Raw genomic sequence first — 26,966 nt, forward strand, 5'->3', positions numbered from 1 at the left:
TGTGATGTTATGGTATTCATCGAAGTACTCTGTGTGCGAGCATACTGATCCACAGATGGCACACAAAGCACAACGACACCGATCCAATTGGGTCAGGTCGCTACAGAAATGGTATCAGAGCACATGTTGACTATAGGAGGTGACCACAGAAACTGGAAAGCCCCTAGGACAGGATATGTCTAAAATTTTATTTTCAAAAAGATCCTTTACTTCACATCTTTTTTTATTTTATCAAATGGTCCCTCGTACCTCAAATAGTTAGAATACACACTTTCCCTTTTGACCACACAAAGAATTAACCGAGGACCACTTCAGAGTAAAATGGATTCATCATGCAGAACTAAAGCTACAACCATTGAAGACTCCAAAGACTCGAAGAAATTGAAGACTCCGAAGACTCGGAGAAATTGAAGACCCTAAAGAATTCCAAGATTTACATGACACTTTAGAAGAACAAAACCCCTTGTTATATGGTGAGATGTCTTTTGTGTGTTTTCAGACGGCAACAAAATAAAACCTTTTTGAAAACTATATTGTTTTTATTGTGTATGTCTCTACCTCTCTCGTATCTCATCCCAAAATCTTTTCACCCAATAGATGATGAATGCATATGGACTTCTATTTTCTGGACCAATGATCGAGTCACAGGGAGAACTATGGATTCACAATATGGAGAATCACTTCGGGAACAACTTGATTGCAAGGAAGTATGAGGTTCAATATGATGTGTAGTACTTTACAGAAAGTGTTGCAACCTAGTGGAAAATGCATCAAGCCAAACAAGGATGTGATGTAGCAGAAACTTGGGAGGAGTTCAAGAAGACTCTCTTAAGAGCCAGTCTCATCTCGAAGCACTGTCATAGGCCGATGAAGAAGCCTTGTTCGTGCAAGATCTATGGAGAAATAGGACACATCCATGAATAACACAAGGGTGGATGCCCTCATTGTGAGGTAAATCACCCAGAGAAAGAATGGCCAACATGGCAGGTGACATGTTTCTTGTGTGAAGGAACTACTCATTACTCGATTCAGTGTCACATTTAACCAAAGGTGCAAGAAATTCCCAAGAAGAAAAAATAAGCGATGAAAGAAGCCCTTGGTGAAAGTTTAGAAGAACATATGATGATGGAAGAAGTTGAAGACCCTTATGGACAAGGCCTAACCATATTTTTCTCCAATGCCTACAATTCATGTGGAGAAGGACATTTTTTATAGGATTGCACGAAGGAGAGCCAAGAGTATCTGGGAGACTTCCCAACAGAAAACTGGAGCTTGATCCACATGAAATAGAAGAATTGATCGGAACAAGCAAGTCTAGGAAAAGAAACCGAAAAACATCCCCATAACAACCCAATTTATGCAGAGAAGGATCGGAGTCATATCATGTGTTTCAGGTGCAAGCAATCGAGTCACTACATTTACCAATGCCCAAAAAATAAGGAGATAGCCCAAGGAGCAAACCCATAACCAAGAAGCCTTGAAACTTATCGAAAGTCGTCTGTTTTCGCTCCAAGGAAGCTGGACATTATGCAAATAAATTCCCAAAAAATAAGAAATATGGAGATGAGTAGCTAATTGTTTTTGCGTTGGTAATATATGTAGTAGGAAGTACTCTTATTTTCATGAGGATAGGGAATCTAATTATGTATTTGAAGTCTTGAGGATTGTAATAAATTGAAGAATCAATAAAATAAAGGTGTCACGATTTCACATGATGTATTGTATGATTTGTGCCTCTATTAACTTGATTGTGACCATTTTTGTGGATAAGAGGAATAAGGTATGTGGAAGAATTTGTGCATTTTGTGGTGATATTTCTCTGAGTGAACACTAGACCAATGGAAAAGAAAATGTATTCCACAGAGTGGAGTTCGGACAAAATAAGTATGAGTATATTTCGATATATTGGTTACCCCAAGAGTATGAAGGAGTGAAGTACTACTAAATGGTAATGTTGGAATGTGAAACAATCATAACTCCAAGGATGAATATAATCTATAGAAGTGTGGAAGTGGGCCCATGACCGAGAGGCCCAGATGTTAATGAGGATCAATCACTACCATGTTCAAAGAAGAAGTTTAGAAGAAGTTGTGATTTGATCAGCAAACATTTCTGATGGAAGTTATGCTAACACGTGAGTTTTTCGAAAAGGGGAATGTATTGATATCGCGAAGATATCAATTACACCTAGCCTGTGCACCTATAAGATGTCGCCGAGACATCCAGGATGCACACAACCAAAAAAGTTAAAAGGAAATTTATAAAATAAAATAAAGGTCGTACCACAGCGATCAACTCCTCCCAGCAGTAAAACTCATACCACCACTAAATACAAAATCCAGGAAACATAACAGTTCTACAAAAGCAACGCCTTCAAGAAGGTCGTTGCCCGATCAAAGATCTTAGGTTTTCACCCTGGAGAAAGTTTGTGCTTCCAAAACAATACCTTCAACAAGGTAATCGCGAGGCACAACCAATGAAGGCCATACCTTAGGTTTTTACTCTGAAAGTCATGACTCAGCACCCCGAGGAGTACCACTGAAGATGAAATCATCCACTGTTGTCACCCCACAAATCATTGCTGCTCCTGGGATTCATCTAACACCTGGTTGTCCCCATCGCCTCCAAGACTCCGTCTGTGTAACTGATCCTTCGATCTCGGCCATCATGACCTTATCCACAGTTGTCTCTACCATGAAAATCAAGAAGCCGACATGTCCAAGGTGTCATAAGTTAACAGTGCTTCGGACCACGGCCTCAAAACCTCGTAGGCTAATATCAACATACACGACCGGAATCTAACCAATCCAGATACCCTAAGAAAATTCTCCGACGGCCGTTCCAGAACATGTCGATGGCCAGATCGAGGAGGACCGATCAAGAAGGATATTGTCGTGATGCGAGAAAGCACGAGGACCACAACTGGGACTAGATGACGGATAATGAGATCCACCAAACCAGCCAAAAACCGGCACGCCACCTCAAGCGGAGGAGGAAATCACCACCACCATAATCCTTGTGATGTGTGTAAGAACTCAGAAACCTCCGTGAACCATCATCGTAGCTGATGATAGAAAGCAGTTCGTGATGGCACCAGCCCGCCTTTGTGAGGACCGAGCCCACTGCGCCACCTCCTGCCTTCCCCGCCAACAGCAACAGGCCTCCCGACACTTCCCGGCCACCGCTACCCACCATTACCGCCTCAAAGGACCTAGATCAGGTTGCCGCCACATCAGATCCCAGACGTGAGAGGAGGTCCATCGCCACCACGCCACATGGCCTTTGCCCGGTGATGTTGCCGGCGGCGGCGGAGGGATCGGAGGCGTGGTAGGTCGAGAGGGAGGCCGGTGGTGGCCGCCCGATGCAGCCCAGTGATGGCCACACGGGGTCGGGAGGGTTTTCTTGGGAGGCTGCTGCGTGTGAGATGTGTTTTTCTCCGCAAACACAAGAGTTTTGACGAACAGATAGATGTTTTGTTTAGCTTGCGAAAATCAATGGATTTATCCGAACTCTGTTCATCGACAATAGAAATTCTGCAATGCTCGTGAGAATGCTCGGGTGTTAGAAATACGAGGTTCGCTAAACCATATACATGGTAATGATGTGGGTGAGGAATGGATTGATCGCCATGCCGACTTACTCTTATCATTCCCTCTTTCTATTTGGAATGATAAATCTGGGTGACTTATCTATAGTAGAGATATGATGATATCAATATCTTGTTTAAACCTTAGAATAGTATGTTACCCTGGTACCAGGTATTTTTTACCGAACGTAGCTTATATGGTGAGATTCAGCCCAGACCCATTTCATGCAGGAGAATCATTAACTGATTGACCACCATGAGTTTTCGATAATTATTTAGTATTAGAGACAACCTTATATGATAAGAAGACCCGGCCTTAGAAGAACCTTATTAGGATGAAAGGACAATAGATTTGATGAAAAGGTTATGCCTCTATTGGAATAGCATCAGTGAAAGAGTTGTCTCGGAAAATATGAGAAGACAAACATCGTCAACTCTAAGGATGGAGTACATTAATTTTTATGGAGCCTTGTCTCCGACACTATGTGTGGTAGTACCCCACACCCTTGTGACGATCGATAATTTTTTTGAAGACGAACCCAACCCTAACCCTTTTCTTTCTAGCCTCCCCGAATCTTGAGGACGAGATTCATTTTTAAGTGTGGTACTTCGAAACATCCCAAAGATCTGAATTTTGGAATGTTATATTAAATAAATAATTATGATTGTTTGTTTTATTGTGGCGTAATTGATTGTGTGAAATTGAGTGGAATTTGAAACTTTTTGAAAGTTAATGAGAGGGAATTAAATGACTTCCCCAAAACTTTCCTTTTGCATTTTGATCTCAATGAATTCAAATTCATTTCATTACAAAACCCTAGAGTGAAGATGATATGACTTCTTCCATTAAAAGAAATGAAAAGGGATTTGAACATGATTTGAATTTCAATGAAATATTTTCAAACCAAAAACTTTATGCAACTCAATGAGTTTCATGAGAGAAGATAAAATGACTTCTTCATATTCTAAGAAAGAGAGTTGGAAGTTTCAAAGAAACAATTTGAAATTGATTTTTGAAACCCAATTTATTTTTAAATTATTTGAATTGACAAATTTCAAATCCTTTGAAAGTTATTCAAAACGAGAGGCGTAATATGAGGCCTCAGCATCACAGATTTTTAAAATATATTTGATCAAAGGAAAAAATTAGAAAAGATTAGGAATTCAAATTCAAAGACATTTTGGGCGTGGTTTTCAACTTCTTTTCCTCCAAAAATAAAATATATGAAAATCAGAGTAAAATGATTCCCTTTAATTGAAAAATGGAGAAAAATGAATTTAAAATTATTTTGGCATTTTAAAAATAATTTTTACTGTTTTTAAATTCAACGCTAGCACTATTTTGATTATTTGAATTTTTGTAGACTTTATTTGACTTTGAAAATATGTCAATGTTTCATGATTTATTTTTCTCCTAATATATATATATATATATATATATATAGCCTAAACAAATTCTTTTTTTATTTTATTTATTTATTTTCCTTCTTTCTTTTTTGTCAAAAAATATAAAAAGAAAACGAATTCCCCAAGCCCATTGGCTACCGCGGCCCAGCTAAGCCTCGTGCGCACACCAATCCGCAACGGATCGTGCACTCATCTCTTTCTTGCTCTCTCTCTCTTTGTGTGTGTGTGTGTGTTTTGCTTGGACGCCACCCAACCGATCGCAGCTACCATGCGCCCACCTTACTTCCTCCCCGCGGTTCTTTCCTTCGCCGGAGATCCTCCCAGGATCCAGATTTGTTATCGATCCCGTGTGCTCTGTGCCCCAAGTCTTCATCCCTATAAACAATAGGCTCCCTGCACCCGATTCCCCCTTTAACACCCTCCCTCCTCGCACCACCGCCACCCCAATCGCTTGTTGTTGTTTCGCACGGTTTCCTCACATCATCACTCGCTCCGCCGCCCACACCCTTCCCCAGCTCCAGCTACCACCACCAACATTACCGTCGACCTCGCCAGCATTGCCTGAGTTGCCCCGCTATTGTCGGGGACGCCCACAATTGTCGTCTGCATTGAGCCCAGCCGAAACCGCCGCCGGACATCGTCGGAGTACCCCTCCCCACCGATGTGAGCTCTCCCTCTCACTCCCGTCCGTCTGATCTCACAGGAACGACCAAGATTAGAAAAAGCAACTTACAGCGTCGAACCATTTTTCTGTAACGATCGATCGTCCGCGTTTAGCCCTCGGGGTGCACACCTTTAGACCATGAGAAGTGTGCCACGTGTCGAGTGACTGCCCATAGCATTTAGTATTTTTTTCCATTTTAATCTTTTTTAGAAAAAGTTATATTCCTAGATCTTTCATACTCCCTCCGTCCCAAAATAAATGTCTCAAGCTTAGTACAAATTTGTACTAGAGCTAGTACAAAGTTAAGACACTTATTTTAGGACGGAGTATATTTTATGTTTTAAGTCCAGTTTGAGCGATTCTTGTTGCATCAGATCATAAATTTTACGTAGTTTTTTGTGCAATTAGTTTTCAAATTTGAATAGTTTAAATATGAATTAGTTCGAATTTGATCAGATCACTAAATTAGCAATATCTTGAGTTATAAAACAAATTTTTTATTAATTATTTTTGCTAGTGGTCACTAGGTGAATAGTTTATCCTATAGTATTTAGTGGTTTTGTTTATAGTTTATTTTAAATTAAATTTTTAGCAAAAATATTATTGCTTTGATTTTATTTATTTTTATCTTTAACTTTTCACTTTTAGTTGCTTTCAATTACTTTCTATTTGCCATTTTTCAAAAAAATTCTTTATGTTTTTGTTTGTCAACAGTAGCCACTTTTATTTATAGCTAAAATAATTTTAATATGTTTATTATTTTGTTTTGAAGCAAAGCTTGTTTAGGTCATAAGTAGAGTTTTATAAAATATTTTCAATTAATTATTTTTGCTACTAAAACTTTAAATAAAATACTTTACCGTAACTTAGTTGTTCTATATATTTTTTCTATTAGTTTGTTATTTACTGTTTTCTTTGCTATTAAGTTTTATTAGGACAAAAGCTTTTATTGTTTAGTGTCTTACTTTTCATAGTCTATTTCGTTGTTCTTTAAAATTAAATTTTTTTTTGTTAAAAGATTTGCTAAAATACTTTTTGTGAAGTGTTTACTTATGATGTTTTGTGAAGATAATAGGTTATTTGCTGAATAAGTATTCCTGGTTGCTTTGACAAAGTTTTATTGTTTTGACTTTTGTCTTAAGTATTTCCTTCATCTCAACACTAGTGTGTTTAGTACTTGCTTTTGCTTCATGATTGTTAGAATGATTCATAATTATATGATTATGAGTGCTATGTTCAATTATAATAGATTTCATCGGAGAGTGACGGATAGTTCTATCAAGTTTTCTGAGAGCGATATTATCTTCATCAACCTTACTAGGCAAGTTCTCTTTGACCATATTTTCATGGCTATGATTTTGTCACATCCCTAGTTTCTCCCTTTTCTTTGTGCTATATAGATTGATGCATCATGTTTAAATTTCATTTAGTCTTGAAATGAGACTAACAAACCCTAGCACCTCATTTGAATAAAACAATTAAAATACTTGTGATTTTCAATGAATCCAAAATGGCCTTTAAAAATGTCAACCACGTCTCATAAATATTGGCAACAACATATCAGTGGTGCATTAAATTTTCATAACAATATTGGTACTTTAAATAATCAAGAAAAGTTGCTGCAAAACACAAAATAAATGACTATATTATTATAGTTGTTTCAAAAATTCTGAAACTTTTTGTGGATCTTGGAAATATTCCAATTATATTCCATAATTAAGTTCATGAGTTTTTTGCTAAGTATTTTCCCAAACAAAATAAAAATAGAGGGCATTTAATAGAAAACATAATTAAATTAAAAATTAGGACAGGGAGGTAGTTCCTGGGCCTCTTACCTGGGTAAGTGGTGGCCAGCCCACCACTGGCGCTCACCCTGTCGTCTTCTTCCTCAGAGGAGAACGAGGCCACCGTGCCACGGCCGAGCGTCGCCGGCAGCAGCCAGCCTGCCTGCCTCCCGATGACAACATGACGTAGGGGATAAAGACCCCAGTGCCTTCCGCATCGAGCCCGCTCCCCAGTTGCCCCCTGCTCTCTCCCTCACCACCTGCTCGCCATGGTCGCCTGCTGCTCGAGCTCGCCGCCGTCACCCACCTAACCAGCGCCTCTCCCTCGCCTTATGCCTATCCCGAAAGCTCCATCTAGTCCCCTAGAGCTCTCCAGCAAGCCAATCGTTGCCAGGAGCTCCACAGCGTCGACCCCAAGCTCGTCTTCAACTTCGGCCGCCATAGATCGCCGTCGCCTTTTGTCGTCTTCAGGCCGTCCTAGAGCAATCTCTCGAAGTCTACGTCTTCTCCGTGAGCCCCAGTATCCATTACCCCTCTCCTCACTGTCGATTGGTAGCCGTATGCTTGGATTTCTTCGAGGTCCAAGGAGCTCTGCCGCATGAGCCCATCGCCGGTGATGCTCCGTTAATCCTATGATCCTTCTCGCGCCACCGTTAGCTTCGTTATGTTGCATAGATGCTGTAGACGTTAAGCCCGAGCCCTTTTGTGCTTTGCATCATCGTTCCCGATGACGCCCGACCGCCGATCGTCGCGCAGCTCGACGCCGGTGAGGTTTCTGGCAGCCCGGCCAACACTTGACCCTCCAGTTCAATGCGCCTGAGCACGTGCTTCATTTTGGTAGTCATCGCGTGCCCAACCGCCGCGTATAGCGCGATTCCTGCGAGGATCCACCGCCAGTTTGGTCATCGCCGACGAGACTCATTAGAAGCAAACCCATCCAGTTTAATCTTTAATTAGTCACAGACAGTGGGCCCTAACCCTCGTCAAAGCTGGGGTCAACTCGGGAATTAACCCTGAGTGACTTGGACCCACCTGCCGGTGACTTTAGCCTGCCCAGGGTCACTGATCAGTGGACCCCACTGGTCAGGTTTGACCTGGCAACGGTCACCTGACCTAGTGATGTAGTGATGATGCAGTGCTGACGTATTTAATAATTTTCCCTTTTGAAAGAATTATGGAAATTTGAGAAAATACCTAAAACTTTGAAACATTATAGAAATTAATCTGTAACTTAGATTGAAATAAATTATGTATAAAAATTATTATAAAAATGCAAAGAATCAATTGGTGCTATTATCATGCATGTTAGAACAAGTTATATGTGTTGATCAGGTCAAATCAATTAAATGGTATTTGAAATACCATATGTGGAGTTTGAAATTTTTGCACTTGATCTTTCTAAGTCATGCTGAGTCAACTGCAGCCCTTAATTTTCCTATCACCCTACGGTTGATGTTGGAGTTGTTCTTATCTCTCGCCTTGTAGATGAGGTTGAAGTCGTTGTTGATGATCCATGGCTCGGTAGCCGATGGTGCTACGTTTCCTACCTCTACTAAGAACCCGTCCTTTAGCGAGTCATCCACTAGCCCATAGACGATGGTGAGCCAAAAACTAGTGTTGGATGCGATCACCGTGACTCGGGTTGTGATTGGGAACTATCCTACCGCTTGCGAGATAACCCTGGCCATGTTCTTGTCCCAGAAGATTGTCGCCTGCCTCGCGTCCCCAGCCCTGGGAGCACTACGTAGTCAGTCATCCTACTTCCGCTAGTTTCGCGAACTAAAGCGCGATCCCACATCTCAATCTTCGTCTCTTGGAGGCATAGAATCGCTAGCCTGTGTGAATTTACCGTATTGCTGACCATTTCTCGCCTTGCCGGGGTGTTTAGGACCCTGATGTTCTAGCTCATGATCGGGAGGTTTGTGACATCTATGGGCACACCGATGAATTCTCCGACGACTAACATGCATTGAAAGGAAACACTGGTACACATCGATCGATCGAGGGCCGCCGACGGCCACCGCCAACGGCCACCGTTGGTTTATAATAGATGTGTCTAGGCAAACTGGGCGTAACTCTGATGGTTAGAATCTTTGCAGTGAAACTAACCCACAGGGTTCAACTCTTAGACTTGACACTGGTCTCATATTTTTCTAGATTTATTTCAGTCTTTTCGACGATGTTCGTTCAATTGGAAGAAACGTTTCCGTCAACTACATGACGCATGTGGTGGCTTCGCCAATCTTAATATGCAGTCCCGGCTCGGTATCTCAAGGTGCTTAAAGAGATAGGATGTGGAGCGTGCGTATCCAGGATGAGTATATGTGCATGTTTGTAGGTATCTGCATTGTATTGTGTTAAAAAAAATACCCATGCGGAGCTGAGCTCATCCCTTTAAGATTGGCCAGGTTCAAACAAGCCTTAATCAGCTGAACTTCGTTACTTTGTCGACGAGGGTATGATGATAGATGACAATACAGACATGATACCACATACACCCTCCATCCCAAAAGAAGTGACTTGACTTTGAATTAAAGTTAGTATAAAGTTTTTTTAACGGAAAGTTAGTATAAAGTTAAGTCACTACTGAAGTTAGTATAAAGTTAACACATAATCTGCCGGCTTTTTATGTTAACTCCATTAGGTTTGGCTTACTCACTTGTAATCCCTGGGAAGACATACACCGCGCTGCTATGAAGCACGGCTGTGCCCATTGGCGGCGATGCATATTGCAGCATGCTTGCCGAATGGTTTGCTAAGCTAACAGGAGCAACATTGCCTGAAGCATTCACTCTGCCAATATCTGTAGCTTGATTGCAGCTGGCAAGATTATCTTCATCTTCATCAGAGCTTTCCGAGGATGACGAGTGCCTGCTTGATGGCGTTAAGCATCTCTAGCGATACTGCCTGCTGCCCCTGTTTGCACACCTCTCCTGCCGCCTCCAAATGCCTGTTGCTGCCGACGTGTTCAATGGCAGCATGCCATCCGTCTTAGCTGCATTGTAGGCCACCCATCAATTTGAGTTAGCATGACATCATCTAGATTGTATAGAATGACCATACATAATTAGGTAATAGCAGCACCTTTTGGTTCACCAGACCTAACTGAATCAGACGCAATGACCCCCGCTTGCGAAGTGCTCCTAAAACCTTGTGGTGGTGACGACCCCACATATACCAGCCCTAGTAAATACAGTACAAATTGGATTTGAAATGCAATCAGCCACCATGAACTACTTCACGAAATGATATGCACACATTCAGATACAGAACTTACGGTCTATTAGTGCTCTGTTCAGTTTCATTGCCAGACAACATCTGCATTATTCCCTGTCTGTGACATCGGAACGCCTTAGCTTTAGTTCATCAATGGACAACCAAATTCATCGATCACATATAAAAGTGCCCTCACAATGAAAATATTTCATAACCCAAATATAGAAACAGTCTGCGGTTATTTTACTTTCTTGAATTACTGGCTATGTGATCAAAATTTTCTATGCGGAATAACAAAAGGTTCTCCACTCATTTAGTACACAGGAACAAAAAACAAATGACCCAGGGAACAAAATGTCACTCAGAACCATAACACCCACCTGAAAACTAGATAAATTATTTAGATTCAGAGAAACAAATGGGAACTAACAACATCACCTAATCACACTCGAATTCAGAAACAGAGCAAACATGGGGGAAAACCTTGAATTCGCTTGCGCCGGCGGGCAGGGGAGCATCAGAATTGAGCAGATCGGGGGCACTGCATGGGTGGTCACCGGGGCAGGGGGGTGATCCATGTGCTCGGCGACATGCAGCCGACGGCGCGCGGGGCGACCCTTTGGACTTGGCCGTTTTCTGGCAGCGAGCTCCCGGCTGGGAATCGAGGAGGAGTGGGTGGGACCGGACGGATCCCGTGCATGGTGGCTCCAGGTGGCAAGATGCGGCGGTGCTGAACGGACTGGGGTGGCGGCTGTGAACGGCCCCGGAGTAGACCAGACACCAGAGGGCGTCCAGGAACACCTGCATCTTCCGCGTGCTAGTGGCTGTCGGCATCCGGGTCTCGGCAGGCCGTGGTGGTCCGACCACGAGGCGCAGGGGAGGCCACGGGGCTCCTGCCGACGCTGAGCAGCAGAGGTGCGCTGTGATGAGCTAGGGCTTCGCGCACGAGGGTCCTAGGCAGCTGGCGGAGTTAGGTGGGAACCAGGGCGGCGCGGTGGAAGCAGCGGGGAGGTGGGCCGGCGGCGCGTACGGAAGAAGCGGGGAGGCGGGTCGGCGGTGCGGTGGAAGCAGCAGGGAGGCAGGCCGGCGGCGCGGAGGAAGCAGGGTGGGCGGGCGGCGGCGCGTTCGGAAGCAGCGGGGAGGGGGGACGGCGCCACCGAGGAAGCAGTTGGGGGACGACGACGGCGGCGCGAGCAATCAGGAGGAAGTGGGCCGGCGCCACCGAGGAAGCAGGGGGGACGACGACGGCGGCGCAAGCAATCAGGAGGAAGTGGGCCGGTGGCGCGTGGAAGCAGGGGGGAGATCCGGCAGCGCGTCGATGCGGAGACGGTGGTCGTGTCGTGTGTGCTCGAGGGGAGGAGCAAGGGGAGTGTGGAGTGGGGAGTGTGTGTGGATGATTTTTGTTTTTTGTTTTTTTGTTGGGCTGTCTGGTGGAAATCGCGATCGGGCCCTATATGGGCCGACAGCAACTGAATATTATTATTCTTTTACTATTAACATTATATATATATATATATATATATATATATATATATATATATATATATATATATATATATATATATAACACCTACGCTACCCCTTCCCCTCGGCAAATTGGGCATGCGTTGTTCAGTCGCAGCCACTTCTGAATACAATGACGGTGAAAATAATGCTCGCACCCAAGGATCGTCAACGTCTCGCCCTCGATAAATTCCTCCACGCAAACTTCACTCATGCATGTCAGGCTTCCCATCCTCCAGGTCCGGTGCTGAGTATTTCATGGTCTTGAGTGCGTTGATCTTATCTTCATCAGCACCCCCCGCCGCTGGTGGGTGATGGATCTGCTCCTGCGCCTGCTCCTGCGCGCGCCTTGCTGCCTCGCGTCGCCATACGTAGTAGAAGATGATGAGGGCGAGGACAATTGCTAAAACTATCCCTCCCACTACCCAAAGAATGTCACCTCCTCCCGTCGGCGGGGCAGAGGGACCAAGGACGACGCCCATATCCTTCGCCATGATGCCTACAAAAATCCAACAAATAAATGATCTATCAATTAATAAATAGCTATGGTATATGAATCAGGGTTTTTTCCTCGGTCTGAAATACGAGAGAATTCCTTATTTGGCCCTTTTCTTCAAATTTGATTCCCTTTTTAATCAAAAAATGTTTTTCTACCCATTTTGACACTCAAAACTTTATTTTGTTCCCTACATGACATTTTCATCAGGTTTAGCCACTAACACCTCTAGGTCCACATGAAAAGTCTTTTTTACCCTTGGGTTTGTATGATGAGAAGACAAAAGTGAATGTGACAGGGCCACGACCCTATAGTAGACTCAACCTCGATACACACTATATTGACTTGAGCTACTTCTCATTGAAATTATTAGCACCTGGGAGGTGTTTGGATTAGAGAGTGGTAACGTAAACGGTAAGGGAAATAGATCACGCTGGTAACGGAGAGGTAAGGGATAAATCCTGGTTTCGTATGATTCATGCCTGTAAAGGAATCTGCTTGAACTGTCTGCTTCGTGGTTGTTGCGGCCGCAGGGCCGACCCTGAGGGGGGCAGAGGGGGCGGCCGCCCCGGGCCTCCGAGTATGAAGGGCCCCCGATGGCTTGTTTCCTCTATATAAGTACGTGATGGATAGCCCATGTAACAGATCGATTGATTCTAAAAAAATAAAAAAAGGTGGTAAAAGAATGACTAATTCTGCTTGCCGCACGCGCGTGATCTACTCGGGTGCTACTTTTTCTCTTTCCCAATTAGCAACAATCAGCCATGCCAAGGTCAACGGCCTCTCGTCCGCGTTGGCTAATTGTGATTTTCGGCTGCTGGGTGTACTTAGTGCATGAAGGTAATGTGATTTTCCCGATTACATGAACCTCCTCATCAACGTAAATCCCATCTGTTTGTAGTCTTGTTAGATTGTTCACTTCGTGAAGTTAATCCTCATTACGTATCTCCTTCTCACACTTCAATTTCTTGTATTGATTTGGATTAGGAAAGGAAAACCAAATCTTTTACTCGTGACTTGTAAGCTGCAGCAAAATCTCGCAATTTCTAATTTCTTAGCCACTCAGGTACCTCTGTTTCATGCCTTTCTTAAACTTTTTTCATTTAACTAGTTGTGTTCGTAATTTTTCTCGTCTTGTGTCATATATTTGTGTGCTAATTATCAAGATTACTATTAATTTGGCAAGAGTATTCATCCGACAATGAGAAGAAAAAAACATGCATATGAGTTGATCGAGCCTGTTGGAGGAGCTATTGACATTTATTCAGAACACATACAAGTAGTACTTTTACAGCTTAGAAATTTTGTGGAATTAGTTTCTTTGCTGGTAGAATTAGTTTTAGTTACTGTTGAAGAACAACTTAGTGAAGGATTATATGATGTTAAAATTTTGAGTAGGCACGGAAGTGTTACTAATTTACCTAACAAAACTAATATAAGCATCAGATTGACAAGAGGGACCAACTTTTACAGTGAATGTTTATGACCCTATTTTCTTTAAATTGCTTAGCTGACCATACAACATAAATTTTAGTGTACCCAGTTTATTCACAAATGAAATAGTAAAAATTATGCATATGATTGTTGGCTGAAAAAGAAGGAGAGAATACATGGAGAGGACGGTGGATTGAGGACAAAAAGGAGGGACGAGGGAGGGGTACTGTACCTTGCAGCGAACGGTCCGGCAACGACGGCGAGCTGGGGCGGCAGCACGCGAATGCCGCTTCGTGGTTGTTGCGGCCGCTGGCTGAAAAAGAAGGAGAGAATACAAGGAGAGGACGGTGGATTAAGGACAAAAAGGAGGGACGAGGGAGGGATACTGTACCTTGCAGAGAACGGTCCGGCGACGACGGCGAGCTGGGGCGGCAGCACGCGAATGCTGCTTCGTGGTTGTTGCGGCCGCTGGCTGAAAAAGAAGGAGAGCATACAAGGAGAGGACGGTGGATTGAGGACAAAAAGGAGGGACGAGGGAGGGATACTGTACCTTGCAGCGAACGGTCCGGCGACGACGGCGAGCTGGGGCGGCAGCACGCGAATGCTCCGGCCGTCCGGCGACGATGGTGAGCTAGGTGGCAAAGAACGGGGTGGTGACCAGGGGCACTCGAAACTGAGAAGCCCTAGATGAGGTGCAGGTCGTGCTTGCCGACGGGCATGCCGCAGACGCAGTGGCGCCGGACGAGGAGGAGAGGGTCGAGTGGAGGCGGAGGGGGGCACGGAGGCGGCGGCGCTGATTGAGGAGGGGTCGTGTGAGGAGGGGTGCGCTAACAAGATGAAGGTATGGATCCCAGTTCGATTTGGGGACAGTAGGCTGAGCTCTCCAGATGAAGGTATCATGGAAGTATTTAGCTTTGAGAATTCTGGCTATAAGACTTTCAGGGCATTCTGCAATTCTCCAAATGGAGGATTAAGCTCCTATTCATGGGCTTAGATGTTCCTTATTCCTCACCCACCATCCCTTTTAGGAGTGCAAATATCGTTCCAAGCTGGCCATTTTCTCGTGTCGCCGTCGATGAGTGACCTGGGCGGCGTTAGGCGTTTTTTGCTTTATAACGTTGGTCACTGATCCGATCCAACCACCTTCACAGAGAATTGTGGACTGACGGCAACGTAGGCGCGCGCACGGAGACCGCGAGACATCTTCACTTTCACTTTAGGAGGCGACCATTTTGGAATGATTCGACTTCAAAATTGGTTTATCCTGACCCACCTACGCCGTTTGTCAGAGAAATTGGTTTCTCCGTCAGTCACACGCATCCTTCTGCCAACCTAGCAAATTTAGGAAGCTAATCTTTATATTCATAGCATTGTACAGCTGGGTAAAGCTACTTTCTGTGATTCCATCATCAATGATCATATCATCCTTTATATTTCAAGATAGTCACTCCACGATCAATTTGATCCTCAACAGGTTTATCATATTCAGAGCTAGTAGGATTTAGCCCATTCCCAAACTTACAAGCTATCTTGCTGTCGTCTACCTCCATGCAGAAGAGAGTCGAGGACCAATGAACTGGCCGTTTGCTTTTGTCTTCTTCCTCATGTTTGACTCTCACATACCTCACGCATGAACACGATGTGGAGACGTACACGTGTTTTTGTGCCTGCTGCCTCACGCAGCCTTGGCTTTTCTCTTCTCTTTCTGCTCAACATTTACCAAGCTAATTACAATGCTTAAGTAGTAGTACTAAACTTGCGTTCCAGCATATCACAGTGCACTTCCCTATTCAGTATGCCAACATATCAGGCAAGATTAGACACCCACCCACCTCCCACTACTCTGCTAGTCTAACTTCTCACGAAACTATCTAAAACGCCAGCTCCAGCAAGTTTCATTCCTGCCATTCAGCTCTGCAAATATCAACTCCACCATTTCGTTGTTGATCGTGCACTGCAGCCTAATGATGGCAAATGCTCTCGCATTCCCTTGATTCCAAAACTGCCACGTCAAAGGAATCAGTTACGTCGTGGCATGGTAAATTTGATCCTGATCCTTAACTCAGAAAAGGCGCATTTGACAAACTTCACTCGAGCGCGCGCACGCACACACACGGGCACATTGCACAAGAATATGGTCCACGGATTCCTTCCCTTGATGGCAAACAAAGCACAGGGAAACCTCGTCCTGCAAACCTACACAGGCAAGCCAAGTAGTACAAAATCTTGGACTTAAAAGGTGACCAGCACTTCCGTATGCACGAAGCAGCTGGGAAACCGACCCAACCCTGGCAAAGCAGACGATACACCGAGCTTGCCGGGTGGAGGAACAAGGCCAATGAAAAGAATCATGCACCTCTCCGGCTCAATCTGGACATCGGCATTTAAAAATATCACACATTACGTTGCTGCATAGCCAAATCAGTCGACGACGGAAAACAGTGTCATTTAAACATAGCCAAACCGGTCAACGTAACCACCGCACACACACTAGAATTTGCTAGCTCTGGTTCCAGTCTACCCTACATGATCCCCGCGTGAAGAAGAAAAAAATCAGACTACATATGATGAAAACAGCATCAGAGATCGAATGCTAAAGCGATGAACCATTGTTGAGTATGCGAAGATGACTGGATGTCTTGTCCTTGCACGTGGGGCAAATGAAGCCAACAGAGTCATTCTGCTGCTCGGCAGTGCCAAAATGCTGGAACCTTGTGTTGCACCACACACATACGGATTGGAGCACGCCAACCATCTTGGACAGGTCCCAACCTAACTGGACCGGAGGGCAGCTCCCAAACTGCGGTGCATAACCCAGCATCAACGTTGGCTCATAGCCTAGCATCAGTGTCGGCTCAGGCACGGGCACAGGCACAGGCATGGGATTGTGCCTGCCCATGTTCCCGAACTGCGGAGCTCCAGCTGAGGCCATCCGAAGGTGCTCCTCAAAACTAGGATATATTTGCTGCTTCTGTGCACCAAATCCAAGTTGCAAATCGCACTGTAGAAAATATATTACCAGAGTCAACACGCAGATGGGTAAAACACATAATGGGTAACGGTGTGTACTGCTGCTATATTTAAGAGAATGTTCATGACAAAGCATACGATGGCTATAGCAGCAATTACATCTGTTCAGCCATTGCAATAGATACGCCAACATGCTACATTGTATGACACTGACCTCACATTTACATGTTTTCAGTTAACAAACAAAAAACTGTATTTCTTTCTTCCTTCAATAGTTGCACATTTTAGTGACAGCTGATTGAAGTTCAAATGAAACGTCATTTGTGTATTGCATGATATGTGTGGAAGTCAAAAGAATATATACCCATTGAAATTTAATATAAGTAACCATTATATACCAATTGACTTAGTAAAATTTCCAAATAATTGTTGAGCAGAAACAGCATGTGAGGATACCCAGTAAAATTTACCTGATCTTGAATAAGTCTGCTCATTGGACCACCTTCAACGGAACGAACCAGAGAGGTCAAGCTACCAAAATTGGTGTGCATGGACATAAAATCATCGACACTCCCACTTGTACCCGACGCAGGGAGTGAGTCAATGGCAGGATCGCCACCATTGTACTGAGTTTCCAGGTCGCTGTCAGATCTTTCAAGAGCCTCGAGCATGGAACCCTTGATATCAAAATCAAGTTCATTTGGTTCACTGCGACTGGTGGAGCCACTTACAAAAGAACTCCTCATACCATGGAAATCAATTCCATCAGTTGTAGTACCACCAGTCAGCGTATTTAGATCAGATATTGAATAGCAGCTTGAGAAATCAGTCTTCATATTCATAGCATTATTTAGCTGAGCAAAGCTAGTTTCTGCCATAGCACCAGTAAAGATGTCATTGCTGTAAGCTTCAGCATCAAAACCTGGTTCATTACTTGATATGTTCCGTGAGTTCACAAACTGTTCCTTGGCATTATCATCACGTCGGTTGTCGTGGTTCTTAATTCCAGAATTCATTGAGCAGGAAGTGAAATAATCCACACTAATTTGAGGAGGAGAGATAGGGTTCATGTTCAAATTGGATTGATACACCATGTCATTGCTCTGGTTGACAAAAATTTCAGCCTTAGAAACATTGTTCTGATTGACAAAACTTTCATCCTGACAAACATTTTCATCATTAGAGCTAGCACCAAAACATTGGGCAAGAATGGACGATCGATTGCCATCATGAAGGGGATTAGAAGTTTCACAGTTTGCACCAGAAACAGGAGAAGATATTGTATCTAAACATGAATTGAGGTTGACCTCCTTTATTCTGACATCAATGTTCATCCCATTATCAATGTTGATCGCATCATTTTTCAAGGCAGTCACTCCACGATCAATTTGATCCACAACAGGTTTATCATATTCAGAGCTAGTAGGATTCAGCACATCGCCAAACTTGCAAGCTATCTTGCTGTCATCTACCTCCATGCTGTTGGAACTAAGATCAGGCTCATCCAAGTTGGCAGACAGTGGATTGTCTTCCACCTGGTGATTAAAACCAGTTTCTCCAGGAAAACCTCTAAATTTGCGATCCAGCATATCACAGTGCTCAGGAACTCGTTTTGGCAGTGTTATATCAGCACAGTCCATTGGATCATCTGCGCTTTTTCTTTCACCTGGAGCATCTGTAGTACATGGAACGTCCTGAGGTATCTTAGAGATTTCATGAGACCTGTCAAAACTTCCAGAGCAATCTGCAATGGAAAATTCCAAATCTTTTGATCTGTCATGCTCATGAACTTCTGGTTCAGGAGACTTGCAAGTACTAAGGTTGCTTGGAGCATCAAAGGCAAGGGGCTCTTCAGCTATATGACATGCTCCATCATGGATTTCATGGTCACCAGAATTGTCAACATGTTCCTTTTGATGCCCAGCGTAAGGCTCTGTAGCAGAAAGTTCTTTTTCCTGTTGAGGTAAACCAGTAGTCTCCTGAGGAAGGTCCTTCTGATGCCCAGAGACAGGCTCTCCAGCAGTAGGCTCTTCTTCCTGTTCAGGCAAGCCAGTAGGCTCTTCTTCCTGTTCAGGCAAGCCAGTTATCTCTTGCAACCCACATGGCGCTTCAGCCAAGGATAGTTCAGCACCTACATCTCCTGAAGAAGCTCCGCCAAACAGTTCTGCTGGAATCTGACCTTGACTTTTAACATCAGCTACACCATGGCCAGAATAGCCAGGCTTATCTTCAGAGGTCCTCTGACTTTCCTGAGTCTCGAGCTTTTCATCTTTACCGACTCCCAGGCCAATAGATTTATCAACCTTGCGCCTTTTAGCTTTCCTTTGATGAAAGGACAACTGATGCTGCACATAGGAACTCTGGTCCTCAAAAGTCAATTTGCATTTTTTGCACTCTTTCTTGACTGCTTCTATCAGAGCTTCATCTTTATAAGGTTGTCTCTGTCCCTGAGAATCACCATTGTGAATGGATAATGTAACAGAAGTGGCTGACACTGCACTTTGCATGTCCCCAGTTGAATCATTTTGCTGGTGAAGACCTGCAGTCTAATTAAACATTTCATGGAGTTAAACAATGGAAATTAAAGTGCAGACTGCAAAGATAAGGTGCATACTAAGAAAAAACTCACGTTAACAGCACTCAAGTCATGAACTCCCACATCGTTGTTCTGAACAGTAGTTGGCTTTGCCTCCACATATCCAAGAAGTGACATGAAATAGGAAGAAACTTCTTTGCAAGTAGCGAACTGATGTCCCCTGGGGCTGGAAAGCATGGTATGCACGCTTAGCTAAGGCAATAATGGGAAATCAACATGAAAAACACAATTTTCTACTTGATTAGATGAAACAAACATCACAAACTACATAGCAAGCCACACAGAGAATATAAACATTGCACAGACATGCTACAGTGCTACACTGTTCTAATAAAGAGGTGCCATCTTGGTTAGGATCTTCATTTAAAAAGTACTCCCTCCGTCCCATAATGCAAGACGTTTTACATTATGGGACGGAGGGAGTAGAAATTTAACATGGATCTTTTTCTCAAGAACATAACTTATGTAAAGCACAATGAGAGTGGTAATGATTAGTTGAAGAAGAGAGGGATTAGATAAGTTTATTCCTTTTGCTCCAAAGGCGGCAATGATTAGCCTTATGTACAAGACACTGTAAGAATTAAGAAGGTTGGAAACAAATAAATAGTTCGAACATGAAGAGACTTGAATCTAATTACCTCATACTCCATCCGTCCGGAAATACTTGTCGGAGACATCCATTTCTCATGTCTCCGACAAGTATTTCCGGACGGAGGGAATGTAATTCTTCCTTAGGCTAAGTCTGGTTTTGGGGTTAAGACTTGGGTTAGAGCTTACACACACACCCAAAAAAACTCTTGGATTAGGGAGGGTTATGTTAACCTGGCTAGAGCCTTTTAGCACTCTTAACACAGGACTAAACTATCCCCCTACAATTAGGGAAAAAATTCTGATCACCCGACGGATCCCACACTAAACCTCCACCGTTTTCCCTGTGCGCCACGTGCCTGCATGAGCCTGCACCACGCCTCGCATTTTTTTCTTATCTCCAACGAACTTTTGCAACTGAAATTTTGTTGCAGGAATTATGTTTGCAACACGAGTCTTGTTGCAGAAAAAGAATAACAAGGTCTGCAACTGGGATCTTGTTGCAGAAAAAAAATAACAAGGTCTGCAACTGGGATCTTGTTGCAGGAATGAGTTTTGCAACAAGGCGCTTGTGGCAGAAAAATAGGAAAGAGGAACGGACGAGATCTTGTTGCAGGAATTATGTTTGCAACAAGAGTCTTGTTGCAGAAAAAAAGAGAACAAGTTTTGCAACTGGGATCTTGTTGCGGGAATGATCTTTGCAACAAGGTGCTTGTGGCAGGAAAATAGAAAAGAGAAACGGACGACTCGCGTCATACAATCGAACGGGGTGCGAGGCGGCGGATCTTTTAGAAAGATCCGTCGGTGGACGCGTAGCAGCCCCCCTACAATTAACTCTTCGAGGTTCTATTTTTCAGCTAGTAACCAAGTTAATCTGGCTAATATTCCTAAAAAGAAATTTGAGGAACTGTTGAGCCTGTGCACGCAAGCATGACCGGAAAAGGTTTTGTGGCTTGCAAGTTCATATACCCAGACCACAGTACACGCCAAACCAAAATAAAGTAGGTACAAGGCGTCTTTGGTTTCACATTAAATGAACAAATCAAGCAAATAAAGAAAAAAGCAATGCCTGAACCCTAGAACTAAAACAGATATTAAAAAACGCTGTTCTGTTACTTTAGAAAGCGGAAATCGTATAATCCTTATCAGGACAATTTATACTATGGAATTTGGAAGTATCACGTATATGCCAGACATGGAAATTTGCAGAGGCATCAGGTAGCCAGCAAAACATGCGGTTAGGCATGCACTTTCAGTTAACACTCGCTAGCAGACGACAAAGAATACCTGGATTGAGCATTATATACACAAAAAAGCAGACAGAAGGAATGAAAGCAAATAGGACAACAAACTGATTGTTAGATTACAAATTTGTACAGGGTATGCATTCAATACAATCAGAGGTGCTTACAAGGAAACAAACAGGAGCACTATGTATGCAAGTATTACCAAAAGACAACAAAAAATTAGATGCCAGACATCCTGAAATAACACCCTGTAAATGCTACTCCAACTAGAACAAAAATAAGATGGACTCATACAGCCAGAAACCCCATTGTCCTGATGCATATGTTTCTAATATGTATTCCAATGCAGTTATGTTTGATCTGGTTACTGAAATCAGTATCATTGACTTCTACAGTACTTCTTAGAAGACATTTATGTTCATACTACAAAACCCATTTCTCTACAATATAAATATGAGAAGGAATCATGATCCTTGTGAGAAGCACTGCATCCATTCACAGGGCATCACATTTGGATCATAATACCTGAATCATTTACGTCTAGAAGGTTACAACACCTATCAAGTATAAACCACCATCCACTATCACTAGAATCAGAAAAAACTATAAACATCGAGCAGAACAAACCTAACATAGCGGCGGCAATTGATCCAGGCAGCACGCTCCTTCCGCTTAATCCCAAGGATTAGCTTCCAACCACAGGGCAGGTGGTCACCGAATATGGCTGCGTCCACAAACTTCCTCCGTCGCCTCCGGCTCCCCCACTGCCCCTCCAACTCATTCATGAAACCCAGCAGCTCGGATTCCAGAGCCAGTCCTGCAGTCCGATTCCGTATCTCCTCCCCATACGGATCCACCAACTCCGCGAGTCTGGCCAAATCAACAGACACCCCCTTGGGGTTCGTCAACTCCCGGTCTGGGTCCGGGAGCTGCTGGATCGGCACGGTGGAGGCCACGGGGAGTGCGGGCACCGGTATCGTGGGTGCGGGTATGGGTATCGGGGGTAGCTGTTGGAGTGGAATCGGCGGTGGTGGTGGCAGGTAGGAGGGGTCGTCGCGCGCAAAGAGCTGCTGGAGGTGGAACACGATGAGGCGGTTCTCGGAATCCTCCTCGGTGGGGGCGGCGATGGCGGAGGAGGAGGCGGTGCTAGGGGTGAGATTGTGGGAGAGATTGGTGGCGGCGCGGCGGCGGGAGAAGGTCTGCTTGCGGGAGCCGGCACTCTCGTTGAAGACGGCCCGATCGATCTTAGGGGGCGGGAGGAGGTCGGCGTCGCGGCGCCCGCGGCGGGGGTCGACGGCGTAGGGCGACGCGGCCGCGAGCGCCACGAGCTCCGACTGGGACAGCGCGCCAAGGTCGACCACGGGCACCACCTCCGTGCCCATGGCGGACGGCGGCGGCGGCGGCGGCGGTTGCTGCGGGAGGGCAATTTGGGGTTTCGGTTTCGTTCCAGAGGAAACGGAGAAGGACATGGGGCTATGCGGAGGATAGAGAGAAGAGAGGTGGCAGTCTCCCGTCTGGGTGGGCTCGCTCCAGATCCAACGGCTGTCCTCGCGTCAAGGTTCGTGCGCTCCACTGATCAAAATGAAACACTGAGCCCCCAACTCCTCCGCGGCCGCCGCCGCCGCCCGAACCTATCGATGGCGCGCCGCCTCTTCTCCGCCGCGAGAGCCCTCGTCCCGCCCGTCCCTGCCCCTGCGCCGGCGCCCGTGCCCGCGTCCTCTTCCGCGGCCGCGGAAGCCGCGGCGTCGCTCCTGCCGCTGCTCCCGTGCAAGCGGCGCAAGAAGCTGCTGAAGAAGCTCAACAGCCCGCGCATCGCGCCCATCGAGCCCGAGGCCGACCGCCGTGTGCCGGCCCTCGACGCCGTCCTCGACCGCGACGCCGCCTTCCGCTTCCTCTCCCGCGCGCGGTCCTTCATGGCCTCCCTCCCGCCCCCGCACCGCATCCCCCTTGCCGAGGCCGGCAAGCTGTACCGCGAGCTCGGCTTCCCCCGCGGCCGCAGCGTCTCGCGCGCCGCCGCCCGGCACCCCTTGCTCTTCACCCGCACCACCGTGGGCTCCGTCCCGCACCTCGCGTTCACGCCGCTCATGTGCTCGCTGCTCGAGGAGGAGCGCCGCGTCCACGAGGAGCTCCTCCCCGCGCGGGTGCTGGCCGTCCGCAAGCTCCTCATGCTCACCGCCCACCGCCGCCTGCCCCTCGCGAAGCTCCACCACTGCCGCGCGGTGCTCGGCCTCCCCGACGACTTCCGGGACCGCGTCCGCGACTACCCCGACGACTTCCGCGTCGCCGTGGACCCCGACGGGCTCCACGTCCTCGAGCTGGCGCACTGGGACCCCGCGCTCGCCGTCAGCGCCCTGGAGCACGACTTCATGGTGGACGAGCGCCGCGTCCGGCGCACGTTCCGCTTCTCAGTCCCGCACCGCCGGTCGATGCCGCTGGACGGGGAGGAAGCCGAGCGCCTGGACGCGGCGACCACGTTCCCGCTGGTCTCGCCGTACACCAACGGCGCGCTGCTCCGGCCGTGGACGCCGGAGGCGGAGAAGTACCGCGTCGGGGTGGTGCACGAGTTCCTGAGCCTGACGCTGGAGAAGCGCGCGCTGATACACCACGTGTTCGAGTTCAAGGAGGAGCTCGGGCTCACGCGGCACATGTACCAGTCGCTGCGGAAGCAGACCCGCGCCTTCTACCTCGCCGGCACGGAGATGAACTGGGCCGTGTTCCTCCGGGACGCGTACGACGACGACGGCGTGCTCAGGGACAAGGATCCCCTCGTGCTCTTCAACGAGAAGCTGCAGGGCTACGCGTGCATGACCGGGATGGATCCCCGGCGCAGCATTGCCGAATGCTGATGGGTCATAGCTCTGCGGCAGAGGCAGAGCTAGATCGATGCTGAAACTAAATTTGCTTCATTTGACCTTTGTCATGTTAGTCTGTTCATGTTCAGCTAGTTCATACTTGTACTTGTATTGGATGTAATTGGACGCCTTTTCTGTTGTACGAGTCATCATATGCTAAATCTTGAAAATGCAAGTTTGAATGGACGACGCTTAGCCGTCTGCCCGATGTTAGAAACTTTTCCCTGAAACCTTAATGATGCTGAAACTAAATCTGCTCGGCTCGGCTCGGTTCGGTTCGGTGTCTGATGGAGGAGGGCATGGGAAAGCTTGATATCACGAAGGAAGAGGCGGCCCCTCTTGTGATTGATGATTCTGTTGAGTGTTCAAAATCGGAGTGGCTACCAGTGGGAAAGATTCTTTATCACAATATGTTTCATATTCAGATAATATCTGGCGCCCTTCACGAGCATGGGAAATCCCTCGTGGTATGGTGTGAATTTGAACCTCGGCGCGATCGAGGTCGTGTTTGGAAAGGGTTGTCATGGCATGTCAGTAAACGTGCAGTGATTTTGAAGGAGTTTGAGGAATGTATATGCGGCCATCGGAACTCGTTTTTGATAGGCTTCAAGTATGGATCGGAGTTGTTAATATTCCATTTAATATGAGCAGCGATACATGGGCTTGGCAATTGCACAACAGATCAACAAGCATGCAACGACCCTGTGGGAGTTTTTCCAAGGGATCGTGTCACCATTGTGTTGTCATTCATTCGGTAACAAGAAACAATGGTGATTGGTAAGATGTCCGGTATGAACAAATACCTCACTTCTGCTTTTCATGTGGTCGCTAGACCATTTGGATCTTCTCCGTCCGACTCCACGAAGGATGAGGAGAGCAATTGTTTGTTTAATAAGAATTACAATATTTAAGGAATGTTTCCTCGGAGCTATTTTCCTCGCAAACGTCAAATTTGCCATGCCAAATCAATTAAAAGGTAGAAAAAATTGCCTTAATCGTAATAAGACAATTTGCGAGCATTGCTTAGAACCACCCTCCCATGAAACGCTCCCAATTATCTTTTTTCCTTAAGCGTAGCCTGAAGGTACCGGATGAACAACGCAAGGTAGGTTGGTGAGAACTCTTCGAAGGATGAGCAAGACTCTCAATATAGCAGGAAAAAAGCCAATTCTTCGAACTCACAAACCAGAAACAATCTTGAAGTTACATCCCCTCTAAAACTAGCGTATCAGAATAGACATAAATGGGACCGCAACAAAAACAGGTTCATCGCAAGGTAGAGATGCTACTTCTAACTCAGCAAGCTCACGAGGACAGTCGTATGGTTTAATGGAACTCAATGGTGGTTTAGCTACTAAGAAGGATGGTGATCAAGGCAATGGACTAGAGCATGATAGGGATCTTGAGAAAAGATACCCTACTCCACCTAATTTAGAAAAATCAAAAATGTCGGGCCCTTCCCGTCCCAATGAGTTGCATCAATTGGAACCCTCAGGGGCATGGGAACCCTGGAACAGTTCGAGAGCTTTGCGAGTTTGTGAAGCAAGAAGGGCCCTCCTATTGTTTGTTATGGAAATAATGTATAAAAGAGTTGAAATTTTGCAGACCGTTATAGGTTTTGTTAGTAGTTTTGACGTTGATAGTGATGGGCGTAGTGGTGGGGGTGGTATGTTATGGTATGATCAAGTGGATGTTGAACTTTAGAATTTTGGGTCGACTCGTATATTGATGTTACTTTTAGAATAAAAAAAAGCGTAATTGTGGCGCTTCACCAGTTTTTATGGCGAACTAAGAGCTAAGAATATGCATCACAATTGGCGGTTCTTGTGTACTTTGCTAGCTATTAGGCACGATATCCGGTTTTGCATGGGCGGTTTTACTGAGATGTGATGACCCACAAGTATAGGGGATCAATCGTAGTCCTTTCGATAAGTAAGAGTGTCGAACCCAACGAGGAGGAGAAGGCTCAGATAAACGGTTTTCAGCAAGGTAATAACTGCAAGCACTGAAAGTAGAGGTAACAAGTGATGGTGTAGTGAGGTGAAACGTAGCAAGCGAAAAGTAGCAAGAGACAAGTAGTAGCAACGGTGCAGCAAAGTGGCCCAATCCCTTTTGTAGCAAGGGACAAGCCTGAGCAAAGTCTTATAAGAGGAAAAACGCTCCCGAGGACACACGGGAATTTCTGTCATGCTAGTTTCATCATGTTCGTATGATTCGCGTTCGTTACTTCGATAGTTTGATATGTGGGTGGACCGGTGCTTGGGTACTGCCCTTACTTGGAAAAGCATCCCACTTATGATTAACCCCTATCGCAAGCATCTGCAACTACGAAAGAAGAATTAAGACAATGTCTAACCATAGCATTAAACTAGCGGATCCAAATCATCCCCTTACGAAGCAACGCATAGACTGGGGTTTAAGCTTCTGTCACTCTAGCAACCCATCATCTACTTACTACTCCCCAATGCTTTCCTCTAGGCCCAAATATGGTGAAGTGTTATGTAGTCGACGTTCACATAACACCACTAGAGGAAAAACAACATACAGCATATCAAAATACCGAACGAATACCAAATTCACATGACTATTATTAGCATGACTTATCCCATGTCCTGAGGAACAA

The 26,966-nt window shown here is 45.5% G+C and overlaps 3 protein-coding genes across 6 annotated transcripts; 1 reads left to right on the forward strand and 2 right to left on the reverse strand.

Moving 5' to 3' along the window:
• Positions 1-9,945: 9,945 nt before the first annotated feature.
• On the reverse strand, positions 9,946-15,153 carry LOC123399053 (homeobox protein ESX1-like). 4 transcript variants are annotated; one of them, XR_006610311.1, is made up of 7 exons: positions 14,641-15,153; positions 14,482-14,562; positions 14,323-14,403; positions 12,319-12,659; positions 10,719-10,775; positions 10,526-10,624; positions 9,946-10,436 (listed from the first exon to the last, which is right to left on the reverse strand). XR_006610311.1 is itself a non-coding variant. In XM_045093480.1 (4 exons), exons 1-4 carry the CDS (start codon positions 14,988-14,990, stop codon positions 12,596-12,598), a joined length of 576 nt encoding a protein of 191 aa, XP_044949415.1. In that variant the 5' UTR covers positions 14,991-15,153; the 3' UTR covers positions 10,914-12,595. The 4 variants fall into 4 exon arrangements, 1 of the variants encoding a protein (XP_044949415.1); XR_006610312.1 differs by having other exon boundaries at positions 11,141-12,659; XR_006610313.1 differs by lacking the exons at positions 14,323-14,403; positions 14,482-14,562 and having other exon boundaries at positions 11,141-12,659; positions 14,641-14,657.
• Positions 15,154-16,473: 1,320 nt separating this feature from the next.
• Positions 16,474-22,960, reverse strand: LOC123399054. The gene is made up of 4 exons (XM_045093481.1): positions 22,119-22,960; positions 19,690-19,822; positions 17,531-19,606; positions 16,474-17,091 (listed from the first exon to the last, which is right to left on the reverse strand). Exons 1-4 carry the CDS (start codon positions 22,958-22,960, stop codon positions 16,684-16,686), a joined length of 3,459 nt encoding a protein of 1,152 aa, XP_044949416.1. The 3' UTR covers positions 16,474-16,683.
• Positions 22,961-22,966: 6 nt separating this feature from the next.
• Positions 22,967-24,556, forward strand: LOC123399055 (protein WHAT'S THIS FACTOR 1, chloroplastic). Its single transcript, XM_045093482.1, has one exon. The coding sequence runs from the start codon at positions 22,967-22,969 to the stop codon at positions 24,335-24,337; it is 1,371 nt and encodes a 456-aa protein (XP_044949417.1). The 3' UTR covers positions 24,338-24,556.
• Positions 24,557-26,966: the final 2,410 nt, after the last annotated feature.

Source organism: Hordeum vulgare, chromosome 5H (genome assembly GCF_904849725.1).
Source record: "Hordeum vulgare subsp. vulgare chromosome 5H, MorexV3_pseudomolecules_assembly, whole genome shotgun sequence".
NCBI classification, from domain to species: domain Eukaryota; kingdom Viridiplantae; phylum Streptophyta; class Magnoliopsida; order Poales; family Poaceae; genus Hordeum; species Hordeum vulgare.